This window comes from Carcharhinus amblyrhynchos, chromosome 2 (assembly GCF_965287045.1).
Source record: "Carcharhinus amblyrhynchos chromosome 2, sCarAmb.v2.hapA, whole genome shotgun sequence".
In the NCBI taxonomy this organism is placed as follows: Eukaryota; Metazoa; Chordata; class Chondrichthyes; order Carcharhiniformes; family Carcharhinidae; genus Carcharhinus; species Carcharhinus amblyrhynchos.
This window is the reverse complement of record NC_137325.1, coordinates 140107008-140127108: the sequence shown is the minus strand read 5'-3', so window position 1 is coordinate 140127108 and position 20101 is coordinate 140107008. Positions and strand designations below refer to the sequence as shown.

The window sequence follows — 20101 nt, the reverse complement described above, 5'->3', positions numbered from 1 at the left end:
GATAGGCATGGCTCATATCTAGTTTTATATATGTTAGACCTCCTTCTAGATTTTCATAAAGATACATAATCTTTGGGATTGGATATCTGTCCACCTTGCCTGTTTGATAGTTAATTTGTAGAGTCCACAAATGCGGATAGTCCTGTCTGATTTTAGTATGGGCATTATGGGGGCAGTCCATGCAGAAAACTATTGGCCAAATGATTCTTAATTCTCCCAAACATTAAGTTTTGCCTCGACTTTTTGATGCAAAATATAAGGCACCGCTCAACTGCTAAAATATTTTGGGGGTTGCATCCGAATTAATGCATATTTTAGCCATAATTCCCTGAATTCTGCCTAATTTATTTTGAAAAACTTCTAGGTATTTTTAAAAACTTGTTGTAAATTACCATCAGATGTACTGATGTTATCTAGCCAATTTAGCTTTATTTGACATAACCAATATCGTTCCATGAGATTAGGCCCTTGGTGTTTTGTGACAGTGAACAGTAGTTCAGTAAACTGGTGCTGATAAGTTTCTGGTACAGATGTCGTTTCCAGAATTTTCAGGGTTTCCCCCCTAGCCAATCTAGCTATTGAATTATTTAACTTTAGGGATTGAACTCTGCCTTGAAGTTATTTAAATATTTGCTCCACTAAATTTTGACTGAAACACCAGTAAGTACTTCCATGCTTAGTGGCCACCCATTTACCAAAGGTACTATTACAATGGGATCTGATTTATTCCTTTTTACATTATTCAATTGACATATCTCAGAATCCTCTATTGAATCATCTTCTAAATTGTATACTGGAGTCCAGTTTTGTTTTGTTTAAACTAGGTATATTTTGTTTGACTTGGCACTTGATTTGGATGTGGCCTCTCTGATTGCAGCCAAACAGATAGAACCCCAGAATTCACATGTTTCTGAACCTATAAAATTCATCAGAAATTGTGGTTTGTTGACCCTTTTTCTTTGTTCCCAATTCGCTCATTGAGTTTTGCTCTGTCTCTTCCGTGTATGCAACTCTGCCCTTCTGGCTTGCCAAAGATTTGTGTCATAGGTGATTCACTTCACCAGTATGCATGCAGTATAACTTGAGCGCCTCTCTCCACACTCTCAATCATCTGAGTTCAGAAAATGGCGAGATGGAGTACAGGAGGTCGGAATTTTACCGCTCACCCGGAGTGGGTGAGGGGTGGAACATGGAAAGCCCCGTTGACCTTGGGCGGGATTTTGCGGTTTCGGGACAAGTGAGGATGTAAAATCCTGCCCAGAGAATCTGGTGAAATGGTGCAATGACAACAATGTTTTAAGTTTATTTGGCAGTGTCACATATAGGCTTATGTGCAATGAAGTTACTGTGAAAATCCCCTAGTTGCCACAGTCTGGCACCTGTTTGGGTACACTGAGGGAAAATCTAGCACGGCCAATGCACCTAACCAGCACGTCTTTCAGACTGTGGGAGGAAACTGGAGCACTTGAGGAAACCTGCGTGGACATTGGGAGAATGTGCAGACTCCATGCAGACAGTGACCTATGCTGGGAATCGGACTTGAGTTCCTGGCACTGTGAGGCAGCAGTACTAATCACTGTGCCATTGTGCTGCTCCTCTCCCTCAATGTCAGCAAAATGAAGGAGATAGAACATAGAACATAGAACACTACAGCACAAACAGGCCCTTCGGCCCACGAGTTGCGCCGATCACATCAACACCTACCAATCTATAGACCTATCTATAACCCCCAATCTCATTAAATTCCATATACTCATCCAGAAGTCTTTTAAAAGACCCCAGCGAGTTCGCCTCCACCACCACTGACGACAGTCGATTCCATTCACTCACCACCCTCTGAGTGAAAAACTTACCCCTAACATCACTTCTGTACTTGCCTCCCCGCACCTTCAATCTGTGTCCTCTCGTAGCGACCATTTCAACCCGGGGAAATAGCCTCTGAGAATCCACCCTATCTATTCCACTCAACATTTTATAAACTTCTATCAGGTCGCCTCTCAACCTTCGTCTCTCCAGGGAAAAGAGTCCCAGCTCCCTCAACCTAACTTCATAAGGCATGCCTCCCAGTCCAGGCAACATCCTTGTAAATCTCCTCTGTACCCTTTCAAATAGCTTCTACGTCCTTCCTATAGTGAGGCGACCAGAACTGCGCACAGTACTCCAAATGAGGCCTGACAAGGGTCTTATAAAGTTGCAGCATTACCTCCTGATTCCTCAACTCAGTCCCTCGTTTAATGAAGGCCAGTACACCATACGCCTTCTTGACCACATCCTCCACCTGCGAGGCCGATTTAAGAGTCCTGTGGACCCGGACCCCAAGATCCTTCTGCTGTTCAACACTACTAAGACTCCTGCCCTTGATAGTGTACTCGTTCATCCCATTGGTTCTGCCAAAATGGACGACTACACATTTATCTGTGTTGAAGTCCATCTGCCACTTCTCCGCCCAGTCCTGCATCCTATTTATGTCCTGCTGCAACTTTTGACATCCTTCCAGACCATCCACAACACCACCGACCTTCGTGTCATCAGCGAACTTACTTACCCATCCCTCCACTTCCTCATCTAGGTCATTTATGAAAATGACAAACAGCAAGGGTCCTAGAACAGATCCCTGGGGCACTCCACTGGTGACTGACCTCCATGCTGAAAAAGACCCATCCACAACCACTCTCTGCCTTCTGCAGGCAAGCCAGTTCTGGATCCACAAGGCCAAAGGCCCTTGGATCCCATGCCCTCTCACCTTCGCAAGAAGTCTTGCATGGGGGACCTTATCAAACGCCTTGCTGAAGTCCATGTACACCACGTCCACTGCACTTCCTTCGTCAATGTGTTCAGTCACATTTTCGAAGAACTCAACCAGGCTTGTTAGGCACGACCTGCCCTTGACAAAACCATGCTGACTATTTCTGATCATGTCAGACCTCTCCAAATGCTCGTAAATCTTGTCCCTCAGCCTCTCCATCAGCTTACCAACCACTGAGGTCAGACTCACCGGTCGGTAATTTCCCAGGCTATCTCTGTTCCCTTTCTTGAAAATAGGAACTACATCCACAATCCTCCAATCTTCCGGAACCTCTCCCGTCTCCATTGACGACGCAAAGATCATCGCCAGGGGCTCTGCAATCACTTCCCTCGCCTCCCACAGTATCCTGGGGTACATCCCATCTGGTCCCGGCGACTTATCTATCTTGATAGAATTCAAAAGTTCTAACACATCCTCCTCCTTAATATCCACATACTCAATCTTTTCCATCTGCTGCAAAACCGTAGCAAAATCTCCCAGATCAGTTTCCACTGTGAATACTGAGGCAAAGTACTCATTAAGCACCTCTGCCATTTCCTCTGGTTCCACACAGACCTTTCCCCCTTCACCTTTTATAGGTCCTATCCCTTCTCATCCTTTTACTTTTCACATATTTATAGAAGGCCTTGGGATTCTCCTTAATCTTACCCGCCAAGGCCTTCTCATGACCCCTTCTGGCTCTCCTAATTTCCCTTTTAAGCTCCGTTCTACAATCCTTATACTCCTCAAGATCCTTAACATCTCCTAGTTCCCTGAATCTTTTGTACACCTTTCTTTTCCTCCTTACTAGGTTCACCACAGCTTTCGTGCACCACGGTTCCCATGACCTACCAAAACCCCCTTGTCTCATCGGAACGTTGTCATGCAGAGCTCCAGACAAACATTCCTTGAACATCTGCCACCTTCCTTCGGTACTTTTCCCCAAGAACGCCTCCTTCCAGTTTATTTGTCCAAGTAACTTCCTGACTTCTTCGTATTTCCCCCTACTGCAGACAAACACCTTCCTAGCCTGCCTGATCCTATCTCGTTCCAATGCAATTGTGAAGGAGATAGAATTATGATCACCATTCCCAAGATGCTCTCCTACCGAGAGATCCATCACCTGTCCTGGTTCATTCGCCAGTACCAGGTCAAGTACAGCCTCTCCCCTCGTAGGCTTATCTACGTACTGTGTCAGGAAACCTTCCTGAACACACCTAACAAACTCCTCCCCATCCAAACCCCTTACCCTAGGGATATTCCAGTCGATGTTTGGGAAATTGAAGTCTCCCATCACGACAACTCTGTTATTACTACATCTCTCTAGAATCTGTTTCCCAATCTGCACCTCAACTTCCCTGTCATTATTGGGCGGCCTATAGAATACACCCAGCAAAGTTTTCGACCCTTTGCTGTTCCTAACTTGCACCCACAGAGACTCAGTAGATAGTCCCTCCACGGCATCCTCCTTCTCTGCAGCCATAACACTGTCCCTAATCAACAGTGCCACTCCACCACCTCTTCTGCCACCCTCCCTGTCCTTCCTGAAGCATCTGAAACCTGGCACCTGAAGTACCCAGTCCTGTCCCTGAGACATCCAAGTCTCCGTAATGGCCACCACATCACATTCCCAAACAGCAATCCACGCCCTAAGCTCATCTACTTTATTCACTACACTACTGGCGTTAACATATATACACTTCAGCCCCTCAGTCTGGGCATTACCCTTCTCCACCCCCTGTCTAACCTCCCTCTCATACTGCCTGCAGTCCTCTCCTACCTGGGAGCTAACCTCCTCCGTCCCAGTCTCCCCATCACAATTCCCTCCCCCCATCCTTTCTAGTTTAAAGTCCCCCCGGTAGCCTTAGCCAGTCTTCCCACCAAGATATTAGTCCCCCTGGGATTTAAGTGCCACCCGTCTTTACTGTACAGGTCACACCTGCCCCTAAAGAGGATAGTAGGAAGCATGATGCAGGACATGCCCCTGTCTATATCAATAGATGAGAAGTGAAAATGGTCGGGTGTTTCAAGTTTCTAGGTATCCAGATCACTAATAACATGTCCTGGTCCCTTCACACAGAGGATATAGGTAAGAAAGCCACCAATACCTCTAATTTCTCAGGAAGCTAAGGAAATTCGGCATGTCCATTGCAACTCTCACCAATTTTTACAATGCATCATAGAATGCATCCTTTCCAGATGTATCACAGCTTTGTGTGGCTCCTGCTCTGACCAAGACTACAAGAAAATGCAAAGGATCGTGAACATAGCCCAGTCCATCACGCAAACCATCCATTGACTCTGTCTATACTTCCCACTGCCTTGGAAAAGCAGCCAACATAATTAAGGACCTCACACATCGTGGATGGTCTTCCACCTCCTTCCATCGGGGAAAAGATACAAAAGTCTGAGAGCATGTACCAACCAACTCAGGAGTGGTTTCTTCCCTGTTGCCATCAGATTTTTGAATGGACTTACCATCTATTAAGCTGATCTTTGTCTATAATCTAGCTGTGACTGCAACATGATTCTGCACCCTATTCTTTTCTCGTCTATGCACTCTATGAATGGTATGTTTTGTCTGAAAAAACAGGCAAGAAAGAGTACTTTTCACTGTTTCCCAACACATGTGACAATAACTCAAATCAAATCCACCTATTTCCATGGCTTTCTGTCAGGAAATCTTATCCTTCGCCAATCATTTTTGTTTGTACATTTTAAGTTATTTATGCCTCAAACTAATCCATACCACAACCTGTCATGGGTTTCTGGGAATATTGATTTTTCTGGTCATTATTCTCTAGGCAGGAGGATTGTTAAATATTGTATCTTTGCTTGGAAGAGGAGAGAATGGTAAACCAAATAATAACAGGCTAGTCTACATAAGTTCAGCTGTGGGAAAATTATTGGAAACATTCTGAGGGATATTAGAACATAGAACATTACAGCGCAGAACAGGCCCTTCGGCCCACGATGTTGCGCCGACCAGTTAAAAAAAACAACAATGACCCACTAACCTAAACCAATCCCTTTTCGTCCATAAACCTGTCCACAGACCTCTTAAACGCCCCCAAACTAGGCACATTTACAACTGCAGCAGGCAGGGCATTCCAATCCCTCACCACCCTCTGGGTAAAGAACCTACCCCTGACATCTGTCCTATAACTACCCCCCCTTAGTTTAAAGCCATGCCCCCTCGTGCTAGATTTTTCCATCAGAGGAAAAAGGCTATCACTATCCACCCTATCTAAACCTCTAATCATCTTATATGTTTCAATAAGATCCCCTCTTAGCCGCCTTCTTTCCAGCGAAAACAACCCCAAATCCCTCAGCCTCTCCTCATAGGATCTCCCCTCCATACCAGGCAACATCCTGGTAAACCTCCTCTGCACCGTCTCCAAAGCCTCCACATCCTTCCTGTAATGTGGGGACCAGAACTGCACACAATACTCCAAGTGCGGCCGCACCAGAGTTGTGTACAGTTGCAATATAACGCTACGACTCCTAAATTCAATCCCCCTACCAATAAACGCCAAGACACTGTATGCCTTCTTAACAACAACATTATTAATCATCATTTTAAATAGCAATGGATTTGTTTCGGGAAGGTCTTGTCTGATTAAACTAATTGAAGTTTTTGAGTAGGTAACAGTTGATGTGGGTAGCACATTTGAATTAGGTTGTACAGATTTTAGCTAGAGCTTTGCAAGGCCAATATGGCAGGCTGGTAAAACAAGTTAGAGTCCATGAGTTCCACGGGAAAGTGACTAGTTGGATCCAAATTGGCTCAGTGGTAGGAAATAAAGGATAACGGTTGGGTGTGTTGTGCGACTGGAAGGCTGTTTCCAGTGGGGTTCTGCAGTGCTTCGTACTTTTTTCCTTGTTTTTTGCTGGTATATATGAATGATTTAGACTTAAATTAAATAACAGAGAGGTTATGCTAGAGCTGTGTTAAACAAAAAGTTAGCCACCATTAGACTGCTGTGTACAGTTTTAAGATAGTATATTACAGGGAGGATGCAATATTGTATCAAAGAGATTTAGATGGGTGTTGCCAGGACTCTGAAATTGTAGCTATGAGGAAAGATCAGATAGGTAGTTTCCTTTGAAACCGAGGAGGCTAGGGGGAGATATAAATAAGGTGAATAAAATCATGCCTTGATAGAATGGGGGAGGGGAAATAATTATTTTCCTTAGGTCAAATAGGAGGCAAAGAGTGGGGGTCAATGGGTGCTATTCGGATTGGCGGTTGGTGGAGTGCCCCAGGGGTCGGTGCTGGGGCCTCAGCTATTTACCATTTATATAGATGATCTGGAGGAGGGAACCGAGTGTATGGTGTCGAAATTTGCTGATGACACCAAGATTGGTGGAACGGCAAATTGCGCAGAGGGTGTGGAGAGTCTGCAGAAGGATCTAGATAGGCTGGGCGAATGGGCCAGGAACTGACAAATGGAATTTAATGTTGGCAAGTGCGAGGTGGTCCACTTTGGTAGGAATAACGGTAGGAAGGACTATTATTTACGTGGCGAAAAACTGCAGCATGCGACGGTGCAGAGGGACCTCGGGGTCCTTGTGCATGAGTCGCAAAAACCCAGCCTGCAGGTGCAGCAGGTAGTCAGGAAGGCTAATGGGATGCTGGCCTTCATAGTGAGGGGGATTGAATATAAAAGTAGGGAGGTCTTGCTGCAGCTGTATAGGGCACTGGTGAGGCCGCAGCTGGAGTACTGTGTGCAGTTTTGGTCGCCGCACTTACGCAAGGATATTTTGGCCTTGGAGGGAGAGCAGAGGAGGTTTACTAGGCTGATGCCGGAGTTGAGGAGGTTGAGCTATGAGGAGAGGCTGAATAAACTAGACTTGTACTCGTTAGAGTTTAGAAGAATGAGGGGAGATCTCATTGAGACGTATAAGATGATGAATGGGATGGATAGGATAGAGGTGGAGAGACTCTTCCTGCTCAGAAAGGACAGTAGGACAAGGGGGCACAGCCTCAAGATAAAGGGGGGGCGGTTTAGAACGGAGTTGAGGAGGAACTTCTTCACTCAAAGGGTGGTGAATCTCTGGAATTCTCTGCCCGTTGAAGTGGTGGAGGCTGCCTCGCTAAATATTTTTAAGACGCAGGTTGATGGGTTTTTGATAAGCAAAGGGATTAAGGGTTATGGGGAGAGGGCGGGAAAGTGGAACTGAGCCACGACAGATTAGCCATGATCTTATTGAATGGCGGGGCAGGCTCGAAGGGCTAGATGGCCTACTCCTGCTCCTATTTCTTATGTTCTTATGTCAATAGCAAGGGAACATTGTTTAAGATTAAAGGGAAATTAAGCAGGATTTCTTTTCACTCTTGAGATTGGTGGGATTCTAATACTCACTTTCTGAAAGGATGATAGAGGCATTAAAAAGTACTTGGAGATGCTCTTGATGTGTCTTGGCCTACAAGATAATTGACCAAGAGCTGGAAGGTGGGATTAGGCTAGGAAATTTTTGCTGGATGGTTTGAATGTCTCCTTCTGTGCCATTATTTCTCTGATTCTGTGAATTCATTGAATATTAAGCTTTTGGCGAAGTTTGAAAATTAGACACCCAAATAAATGCAAAGCAAAGCTCACATTGTTAGTTATAATAGAAAAAACTAATAATTGGAACTTGATACTAAAATTGATAATTGGTACTTAACAATATTGAACCATGGATGTACATTCTTTAGTTTAATATGGCATCCAAAATTCACTGGATCTTTTTGGCATCGTTCCAAAATTGATACACAGTAATAAGTAAGTTGCTGAAGATTTAATTTTTCTTCATTACTGCTGGGAATTTTATTGAAGAATCTGCTTAATCTGATTTTCTGCAAGTAATAATTTATTAAACTGAGCTACTATACTAAATGTTGTAAAATTAGTTCTGATTATAAATACTTGAAATTTAAAAATTGTTAATATCCAGTACTCACCTGAACTTCAAAAGTAAAAGTTAATGGCATTTTAGATCATAAAATTAATCAATACTACTTTGTTTTCAAAACAAATTTAACTTTTTATTTCTAGCCTGAGCCCACTTCAAAATTTGTAATTCCTTATGTCAAATGCAATGGTACTGATGTGGAACAGGGATCTGAATTTCTCTGCAAGAAGTTGGTCAGTTCAGCTTCCCCCTTCGGTTATCATTAATCACAGGTAAGGTAAACCATGATTTTGCATTTTTAAAGCCATTTTGATGTTTACATTGGCTATAAGGTAAGAATGTTGGATAACAAGAGAATTAACTTAATTAGCATTTGTTGCCTTTCATATTGAGGAAAAAAAATACTTTCTTTTAGTTGTATAGTATATATGTGGGAAATATTACAAATTTCATTCAGTGGCTGATATTAAAGGAAATTCAAGGCCTAGAATTTTGGGCTCTTCTGAATTAAGTAGACTCACAACTTTTTCTCACAACAAGTGACCCTTAAAAATCTCTAAGGGGAATGAAAAATAAACTAGATTTCCTCTACAATAGTTATTTCTACGCTATCTCTATCTACCTTAAACTTTCCTCACTAAATGATTTATTTAAGCAGTGTAAAAGGTGAAAAAAACTCATTGGAATGGATTTAACCTTTTTCATTTTTGTTTAGTTTGTTGTTCTTACAGTAAAGTTAAAGTTTATTTATTAGTCACAAGTAAGGTTTACATTAACACTGCAATGACATTACTGTGAAACTTCCCTGGTTGCCACACTCCGGCACCCATTCGGGTCAATGTACGTCTTGCAGACCGTGGGAGGAAACCCGAGCACTCAGAGGAAACCCATGCAGACACGGGGAGAATGTGCAGACAGTGACCCAAGCTGGGAATCAAACCCAGGTCCCTGGTGCTGTGAGGCAGCAGTGCTAACCATTGTGCTACCAAGCCAAGGTGGCTAAATAACCCAAGTTTAGAAACTTGAAAACCAGGCCCAGAAGGAGAACTTTAGAAGGAAAAAATAAAGATAGAGATCAAAAACACAAATAAGCATGAAAGTGAACAAATTGCCTGGTGCCTGTCTCTGTTTCCCTCTTTCTCTCTCTCTATCTGGATAGCCGAAGTTACTTTACCTGCACTGAATCCACCATTATCTGGATGCCCTCCGGATCTGCCAATGGTGATGCCAAGATCCTAATTATTTTTAATATTAAAATAGGAAAACTTTTATAACTAAGAATCATAGTCATAGTGGAGGTTTACAGCATGGAACCAGGCCCTTCAGCTCAACATGTCCATGTCGCCCTTTTTTTAAAACCCCTAAGCTAGTCCCAATTGCCCACATTTGGCCCATATCCCCATCACATCCATGTAACTATCTAAGTGCTTTTTAATTTTTGCAGTCTGATGGAGAGGTAGAGGGGATATTGTTTAATAATAATAAAAAAGACTCAACTCAGTACATCCTCCTAGGTGGCTGCCAGAAATGGCCATCCCTCTCCTATATATGCCCCCCATGAAAATATACAACAAAAAGGATTATTAAATATAAATAATCCCAGAGAGAGAAAAATTGTGTCAAATATCCATTGACTCCCAAATTCTGAAGTGTTGCTCTGAAGAAAGTTGTTTCCATCTCTCTTGAGTGGTAAAGCAAATTGCGTGGAGGGTGTGGAAAGTATGCAGAGAGATCTGGATAGGCTGAGCAAGTGGGTGAGGACCTGGCCGTGGAGTATAATGTTAGCAAGTGTGAGGTTATCCACTTTGGCAGAAATAATAGTAGGAGGGATTATTATTTAAAAGGCGAAAAGCTGCAGCATGCTACGGCACAGAGGGACCTGGGGGTCCTTGTGCACAAGTTGCAAAAACCCAGTCTGCAGGTGCAGCAGGTGATCAAGAAGGCAAATGGAATGTTGGCCTTTATAGCGAGGGGGATAGAATATAAAAGCAGGGAGGTCTTGCTGCAACTGTACAGGGCACTGGTAAGGCCGCAGCTGGCGTACTGTGTGCAGTTTGGTCGCCGCACTTGCGGAAGGATATTTGGCCTTGGAGGAAGTGCAGAGGAGGTTCACTAGGCTGATACTGGAGATGAGGTGGTTAGACTATGAAGAGAGACTAAATAGACTAGGTCTGTACTCGGAATTTAGAAGGATGAGAGGGGATCTTATAGAGACCTATAAGATAATGAAGGGGATGGATAGGGCAGAGGTAGAGAGATTCTTCCTGCTTAGAAAGGATAGCAGGACTAGAGGGCACAGCCTCAAGATAAGGAGGGGGGTGCAGTTTAGATCAGAGTTGAGGAGGAACTTCTTGACTCAAAGGGTGGTGAATCTGTGGAATTCTCTGCCTGTTGAAGTGGTAGAGGCTACCTCGCTATATATATTTAAGTCACTGGTAGATAGGTTTTTGATAGGCAGGGGAATTAAGGGTTATGGGGAGAAAGCAGGAAAGTGGAACTGATCCACTTCAGATCAGCCATGATCTTATTGAATGGCGGGGCAGGCTCGAAGGGCTAGATGGTCTACTCCTGCTCCTATTTCTTATGTTCTTATGTTCTCTTACAGTCATCAATTTACAGCATTTTATTTGATTTAAATTCCCCAGTTTTTCCCATGCCTCTCACTGCTCCATCTCCTCCAGTTTTGGTTCCCCCTCTCAGCCCTTGTAGCTCCTCCAAACATAGATTCTGGCTAGAATTTTATCAGCATCTCAGCCCCGATTCCAGGGACAGGCGAGGTTTGGAGAATGGCATTCTCCATTGGCCTCAGGCAGGATTGTGCAAACCTCGGGCGGATGTGCCGGAATAATACTGCCCTCTGTCTCTGGACGAGCAACAAAAGAGGGAATCTGTGATTAGAGGAGCTGGAGCAGTGAACATGGGTGAGATAGAACCTTGATTGGAGGAGCAACAAGGATGTTGTGAAACAATTCTCTCTGGCCCCTGGCTTTGCTGAAACCCCTTGTCTTTCGGGGTTTGCTTCCACATGCATGCACATTCGCAGCCCCTCGTTGACCTTTGTCTGCGTGAGGGGGGCCTTTTAAAGGCAAGTCTAAAAGGTCCTCATCATATCCCGAGTGCCAAGCCCAAGTCCATCTACCCCAATGAGTATAGTTGCCTGGGCTGTCAGCCAAGCATACATAATGAAGCGTGGTTCAGCATGCATGCACAGAAATCCATTGAGCTTGTTGAAACAGCTGTATCCCAGACAAAATGTTGTTTTAATATTCGTTTACTCAATTTTAAGTTTTTTCAAGGGTGTTATTGATACTTTAAAGGGTCTGGATGATTGATACTTAGCTTGTAATTAAGTCACTTTTTTAATTTTAGGAGAAAGTAATATATGAATTACTTTTTAAGATTTTTTTTACATGTCCCACTGTCACTGTCGGGTGGCTTGAGGGGCAGATCCAGACAGAGACAGATTTGGGCTTAGCAATGCGCTTTGTCAAAAGGGACCAGGTTGTAATTAGTTGGAGGTTAATAGATCTCAAAATAGGATGTTCAACATCCCCTCCCCATCTCCTTTCCCATTTAAAATCAGACTGCAAAACTTTGTGTCTGTGATTACCAGCCCTAACACCTTGCATACAAAATTTGTGTAAGCTGTGGACAATAGCCAAAATTCATGCATTACTGTTCTCTGTTGCCTTAAGAATCAGAATGGCAGGACCATTAGTGTGTGTTCCTCTGGAGCCTGTTAAGGTCATCACCACTTTCAGTTTCGGCATAAGTGCAGTTGCTGGAAGTTGCAGTGCTTTTGTGGCAGCGAACATTCTGTTTGCTGCTCTGGTCCAGATTTTCCCTTCACAAATGTTAAGTTCATATTAAAACATCAAGGAATTATAGAATGCTTTTTAAAAGACAAAATTGTATCCGCTTCTACAACTAACTTTGGCAGGTTGTTCCAGACATTCACCATCCTCTATATGAAAAAATTGCCCCTCTGTACCCTTTTGTATCTCTCCGCTCTCACCTTAAACCTATGCCTTCTAGTTTTAGACTCCCTTACCTTTGGGAAAAGGTATTGACTATCTAGTTGATCTCTGCCTCTCATTATTTTATAGACCTCTATAAGATCACCTCTCAGCCTTCTACGCTCCAGAGAAAAAAGTCCCAGCCTATCCAGCCCTTCCTTATAACTCAAACCATCAAGTTCTGGTAGCATTCTAGTAAACCTTTTCTGCATTCTTTCTAGTTTAATAATGTCCTTTCTATAGTAGGGTGACTAGAACGGTACACAATATTCCAAGTGTGGCCTTACCAATATCTTGTACAACTTCAACAAGACGTCCCAACTCCTGTATTCAATGTCCTGACCAATAAAACCAAGCATGCTAAATTTGGGGAGGCATGGTGGCACAGTGGTTAGCACTGCTGCCTCACAGCACCAGGGACCCAGGCTCAATTCCTGGCTTGGGTCACTTCTGTGTGGAATTTGCATATTCTCCCTGTGTCTGTGTGGGTTTCCTCCGGGTGCTTGGTTTCCTCCCACAATCCAAAGATGTGTGGGTTAGGTAGATTGGTTGAGCTAAATTGCCCCTAATGTCAGGGGGACTAACCACGGAAATGCATGGTGTTAGGGATTAGGGCCTGACTGGGATTGGTGCAGACTTGATGGATCAAATGGCCCCCTTTGGCACGGTAGAATTCCATATCTCTGAAGCAACAGACTTCAAATTTTCATTGCAATCTTTGGTAGTTGTATAGTAATATTAAATAACAATGAGCTTTTTGTTTTAAAGCATTGTTTTAGTAAAAAAGTTTTTGACTTATTTGCTTTGATTGGCCGACCCATGTTGGACGTGGTGGGCTTGAGGATGAGTTCTTGGAATGCTGCCGGAATAGTTTCCTTGAACAGTGTGTGTTGGAGCCGACAAGGGAGCGAGCTATCTTAGATCTGGTGTTATGTAATGAGGCAGGTAGAATTAGGGACCTTGTGGTGAAGGATCCTCTTGGGAAGAGTGATCATTGTATGGTGGAGTTTCTGATGCAGATGGAGGAGGAGAAAGTAGGATCCCGGACCCGTGTCCTTTGTTTGAACAGAGGGGAGTACAATAAGATGAGAGAGGAATTGGCGAATGTAGATTGGGGGAGCAGATTGGGAGGTAGGTCTGCTGAGGAACAGTGGAGGATCTTTAAGGAGATCTTTCTTGGTGCTCAGCAGAAATTTATTCCGATGGTTAATAAGGATCGTAGGAGGAGAGATAATCAGCCATGGATGATGAAGGAGATAAAGGAGAGTATTAAGTTAAAAGCTGATGCGTTTAGAGTGGCTAAGAGTAGTGGGCGAGAAGAGGATTGGGAGAGGTTTAAATATCAACAAAGAATGACGAAGAAGTTGATTAAGAAAGGAAGGATAAACTATGAAGCTAGGCTAGCGCTAAATGTAAAAAAGGATAGTAAGAGTTTTTATAAATATATAAAAAGGAAGAGGCTGGCTAGGGTGAACGTTGGACCCTTAGAGGATGAGAGGGAGGATTTAGTGGTGGGGGATGAAGAAATGGCTGAGGCCTTGAATAACTTTTTTGCTTTGGTCTTCACGGAGGAGGACGCAAATAGTTTGCCGGGTGTTAACGATGGAAAGATGGTAGGAATGGAGGGCCTGATTGAGATCATTGTTACTAGAGAGGCAGTGCTCGACAGACTGGAGGGACTGATGGTGGACAAGTCCCCAGGACCAGATGGAATGCATCCAAGGGTTCTGAAGGAAATGGCGGAGGTGATAGTGGATGCCTTGGTGATTATTTTCCAAACCTCGCTGGATTCCGGGGAAGATTGGAAAACGGCTAATGTTACGCCACTGTTTAAAAAGGGTAGCAGGCAAAAGGCAGGGAATTATAGGCCGGTTAGTTTAACGTCTGTCGTAGGAAAAATGCTTGAATCCGTAATCAAGGAGAAAATAGCGAGGCACCTTGAGGAGAATTGTTTGATAGAGCAGACGCAGCACGGTTTCGTTAAGGGGAAGTCATGTCTGACAAATTTATTGGAATTCTCTGAGGATGTGCCTAGTGCGGTGAATAGAGGGGAACCGGTGGATGTGGTGTTTCTCGATTTTCAGAAGGCGTTTGATAAGGTGCTGCACAAAAGTTTGTTACAGAGGGTTAGGGGGCATGGAGTTGGGGGTAGGGTGTTAGCGTGGATAGGGGATTGGTTGTCAAGTAGGAGGCAGAGAGTGGGTGTCAATGGGTGCTATTCGGATTGGCGGTTGGTGACTAGTGGAGTGCCCCAGGGATCGGTGCTGGGGCCTCAGCTATTTACCATTTATATAGATGATCTGGAGGAGGGAACCGAGTGTAAGGTGTCGAAATTTGCTGATGACACAGAGATAAGTGGAACGGCAAATTGTGCGGAGGATGTGGAAAGTCTGCAGAGGGATCTAGATAGGCTGAGCGAGTGAGCGAGGACCTGGCAGATGGAATACAATGTTGGCAAGTGTGAGGTTATCCACTTTGGTAGGAATAACGGTAGGAAGGACTACTACTTGCTGGGTGAAAAGCTGCAGCATGCTACGGAGCAGAGGGACCTGGGGGTCCTTGTGCATGAGTCGCAAAAACCCAGCCTACAGGTGCAGCAGGTGGTCAGGAAGGCAAATGGGATGCTGCCCTTCATAGCGAGGAGGATTGAATATAAAAGTAGGGAGGTCTTGCTGCAGCTGTGTAGGGCACTGGTGAGGCCGCAGCTGGAGTACTGTGTGCAGTTTTGGTCGCCGCACCTGCGCAAGGATATTTTGGCCTTGGAGGGAGTGCAGAGGAGGTTCACTAGGCTGATACCGGAGTTGAGGGGGTTGAGCTATGAGGAGAGGCTGAATAGATTGGGCTTGTACTCGTTAGATTTTAGAAGGATGAGGGGAGATCTCATTGAGACGTATAAGATGATGAAAGGGATGGGTAGGGTAGAGGTGGAGAGGTTCTTCCCGCTCAGAAAGGACAGCAGGACTAGAGGGCACAGCCTCAAGATTATGGGGGGGGGGGGGTGCAGTTTAGAATGCAGCTGAGGAGGAACTTCTTCACTCAAAGGGTGGTGAATCTCTGGAATTCTCTGCCCGTTGAAGTGGTTGAGGCTACCTCGCTAAATATATTTAAGACGCGGGTAGATAGGTTTTTGGTAAGCAAGGGGATTAAGGGTTATGGGGAGAAAGCGGGAAAGTGGAACTGAGCCACTTCGGATCAGCCATGATCTTGTTGAATGGCAGGGCAGGGGCTAGGTGGCCTACTCCTGCTCCTATTTCTTATGTTCTTATGTTCTTTGAGGGAGGGGTGGTGTTAGAATCTGTAAAATGGGAATGTTGAATTTCTTGGCTGCCCTGTGTTGAAACATAGCATTTACAAGTTATGGCAAAAGAACGATCAACCATTTTATTTTATTCACTGCCTTGACCACTCAGGATTTCAATGCAAAGAAGTTCTCATATTTGTAGATATCAAAGTGACTTTTAACTTTACCCTATTGCTTTGAGTTTGTTCTATTTTCCTTCATTACAATTGTGAATTGGTTGAAGATTGTGGGATTATCTGTGTTTGTTCCATTTTCAAATTTATCTGTACAATTTGCATGAAGATATATTTGATGATTGCACATCTTATATTTAATATTTGTAATGAGTCAGTGTTTTATATGTGTTGCAGCTGGTTAACACAAAAATTTCTTACATTTATAATCACTCAACAGGTAAATTAGTAAGAAGGTAACATGGAACAGCAGCTTTTCTCAACTTCTCTGTTAAGTGGCATCAGCAATTCTACGCCTTCTGTGGATCCAGCTGTCTTATACAGCCATTGGTCTGTGTTTACTGATGATACTGTACCTCCAGTTACTTTTCATGATGGCCCTAAACAGAGGTAAAGTATTTCACTGAAGTCTGCAGGGACCACTGAGTTTCAAGTCAGTTTAGATGGTGTTGTGATGTGAAGTGCATTCTAGCTAGGATCAATTCAGTTCCAATGTACAGTATCATAACATATCACATTTGGAGTTTAGTTGGAAAGTGTCCTTGAATGATTTAAAAAATGATGGGGACTATGTTATGTTACACCATTGTAGTAGGGATGTTCTTCTGAATTGGGATCTGAGGCATTTGGCTTGGTGTACTAGTTTGCTGTTTTGTAGTGATCCTCAGGTTAAATCACCACCAGTCAGCTCTCCCTGTCAAAGGGAAAGGCACTCTGTGGTCATCTGCAACTATGGCAACTTTAAAGTAAAGTTTATTTATTAGTCACAAATAGGCTTACATTAACACTACAGTGGAGTTACTTTGAAAATCTGCTAGTCATCATACTCTGGTGCCTCTTCAGGTATACTGAGGGAGAATTTAGCATGGCCAGTTCACCTAACCTGCACAACTTTGGACTGTGGGAGGAAATCGGAACACCAGTTGGAAACCCCAGCAGACATGGGGAGAACGTGCAGACTCTGCACAGACAGTGACCCGAGCTGGGAATCGAACCCAGGTCCCTGGCATCGTGAGGCAGCAGCGGTAACCACTGTGCCACCATGCCTTTATATGTAACTGTAATATACCTGACCTAGGAAAGCTAGATGCAGACAGCGTTACTAATATTGATGAGCACAAATAGGAACTGGGAAGTGCAATGAATTAGATGCTGGCCTTTCTGAAACATGAGTTGAAATCAGTCCCACTTATAAGCAGATTAATTGTTAATTCCCTTTAGTATGATTTTACTGTATATAAAGTGGCTTTCACTTTGCTTAAATTGTTTTGAAACGCAGTACGTGTTATTTCTTTGTGAAATGCTTTGAAATGTTTGAGTTGTAATAATGGGCCTTTTAAATGAGAGTTTTTTTATTTTGATTCGATTTATTATTGTCCCATGTATTAACGTACAGTGAGAAGTATTGTTTCTTGCATGCTATACAGACAAGCATACCGTTCATAGAGAAGGAAGCGAAAGAGTGCAGAATGTAGTGTTTACAGTCATAGCTAGTGTATAGAGAATGATCAACTTAATGCAAGATAAGTCCATTCAGAAGTCTGACAGCAGCAGTGAAGAAGCTGTCTTTGAGTCAGTTGGTATGTGACCTCAGACTTTTGTATCTTTTTCCTGAAGGAAGGTGGTGGAAGAGAATATGTCCAGGGTGCATGGGGTCCTTAATTATGTTGGCTGCTTTGCCGAGGCAACAGGAAGTGTAGACAGAGTCAGTCGATGGGAGGCTGGTTTGCATCTTGGATTGGGCTATATTCACGACCTTTTGTAGTTCCTTGCAGTCTTGGGCAGAGCAGGAGCCATACCAAGCTGTGATACAACCAGAAAGAAAGCTTTCATCTATAAAAGTTGGTGAGAGTCATAGCTAACATGCCAAATTTCCTTAGTCTTCTGAGAAAGTAGAGGCATTGATGGGCTTTTTTAGAGTCATCGAGGTTTACAGCATGGAAAGAGGCCCTTCAGCCCAACTTGTCCATACCGCACTTTTTTTTAAGCCCCTAAGCTAATCCCAATTGCTTGCATTTGGCCCATATCCATATACCCATCTTACCCATGTAACTATAATGGGGACCAGGACGGTTGTTGGTGATCTGGACACCTAAAAACTTGAAGCTCTCCACCCTTCCAACTTTCTCCCCATTGATGTGGATAGGTACATTATTATGTCGTTTTTCAAGAAAGAGATGTCATAGTTAAAAATCCTGGCATCATACTTCTGATTTTTAACTCTCAGATAATGCACTGAAAATGAATTGATATCATACTGTACATATCTCTTAAATTACTACAATTATTCGTCTATTTTCCAGTGAAGGCCTTTGACAAGGTACCACACGGTAGGTTGTTGCATAAGGTTAAATCTCACAGGATCCAGGGTGAGGTAGCCAAATTGATACAAAATTGGTTTGATGACAGAAGACAAAGGGTGGTCATAGAGGGTCATTTTTCAAACTGGAGACTGTGACCAGTGGTGTGCCTCAGGGATTGGTGCTGGGTCCACTGTTATTTGTCATTTATTTTAATGATTTGTATGGGAATTTAGTAGGCATGGTTAATAAGTTTGCAGATGACACCAAGATTATTGGCATAGTGGATCGTGAAGAAGGTTATCTTGGATTGCAATGGTATCTTGATCAATTGGGTTAGTGGGACAACGAATGGCAGATGGAGTTTAATTTAGATAAATGTGAGGTGATGCATTTTGGTCAATCAAACCAGGGTAGGATTTACTCAGTTAATAGTAGGGCATTGTGAAGAGTTATAGAACAAAGACATCTAAGGGTACAGGTTCATAGCTCTTTGAAAGTGGAGTCACAGGTGGACAGAGTGGTGAAGAAGGCATTTGGCATGCTTGGTTTCATTGGTCAGAATATTGAATATAAGAGTTGGAATGTCTTGTTGAAGTTGTACAAGACATTGGTACAGCCACACTTGGAAGACTGTGTACAGTTCTGGTCACCCTGTTGAAGAAAGGATATTATTAAACTAGAAAGAGTGCAGAAAAAAATTACTGGGATGCTATCGGAACTTTGTGGTTTGAGTTATAAGGAGAGGCTGGACAAACTGGGACTTTTTTTCGGGAGCACAGTAGGCTTAGGGGTTATAGAGGTCTATAAGGTAATGAGGGGCATAGATCAGCTAGATAGTCAATATCTTTTCCCAAAGGTAGAGGAATCTAAAACTAGGGGGCATAGGTTTAAGGTGAGAGGGGAGAGATACAAGAGTGTCCAGAGGGGCAATTTTTTCACACAGGATGAATTGCAACGGTGGCCAGATCAAATTTCTGTGGGTAATTAAGTGTGCAGAAGTGGTCCGAAACTGGTTTGTGTTACGACTCTGTTAGAGTCAGAGGTTTACAGAATGGAAACAGGCCCTTCGGCCCAACTTGTCCATGCCGCCCTTTTTTTTAAACCCCTAAGCTAATCCCAATTGCCTGCATTTGGCCCATATCCCTCTGTACCCACCATACCTATCTAAATGCTTGTTAAAAGACAAAATTGTACCCACCTCAACTACTACTTCTAGCAGCTTGTTCCAGACGCTCACCACCCTGTGTAAAAAAATTGCCCCTCTGGACACTTTTGTATCTCTCCCCGTTTAAGCCAGTTACATGGGTAAGATGGGTATAGAGGGATATGGTCCACATATGGGCAATTGGGAGTAGCTTGTGGGTTGAAAAAAGGGGCGGCATGGGGAAATGTTGGGCTGAAGGGCTTGTTTCCATGTTGTAAATCTCTATGACTCTTATTTTCTTCTGATTGACTTTTAACTTTTCCTGATTTTTACGTTTTGCAAATCCAAAACTAAATCCCAAAACATTAATTTAGAACATCTATATCCAGTCCTAGAGGAGAACAGTGAATTTGTATAGAGCATTGAAATGGCCCTACAAGAGGGACAAATGTACAACCACATGATACTGCAGATGAGAGTA

The 20101-nt window shown here is 43.4% G+C and overlaps 1 protein-coding gene across 4 annotated transcripts in view; it reads left to right on the top strand.

Annotated features, from left to right (window-relative positions):
• LOC145359003 (meiosis-specific coiled-coil domain-containing protein MEIOC-like) overlaps window positions 1-20101 on the top strand; it is an 82474-nt gene that overhangs the window by 13107 nt on the left and 49266 nt on the right. For 2 of the 4 annotated variants that reach the window (XM_080213364.1, XM_080213369.1), the window contains exons 2-3: window positions 8827-8955; window positions 16394-16563. In XM_080213364.1, coding sequence (XP_080069490.1) covers window positions 16415-16563 — 149 coding nt within the window. In that variant the 5' untranslated portion in view covers window positions 8827-8955; window positions 16394-16414. The remainder of the gene's footprint in view (window positions 1-8826; window positions 8956-16393; window positions 16564-20101) is intronic. The other 2 variants (XM_080213374.1, XM_080213381.1) reach the window with 1 other exon arrangement.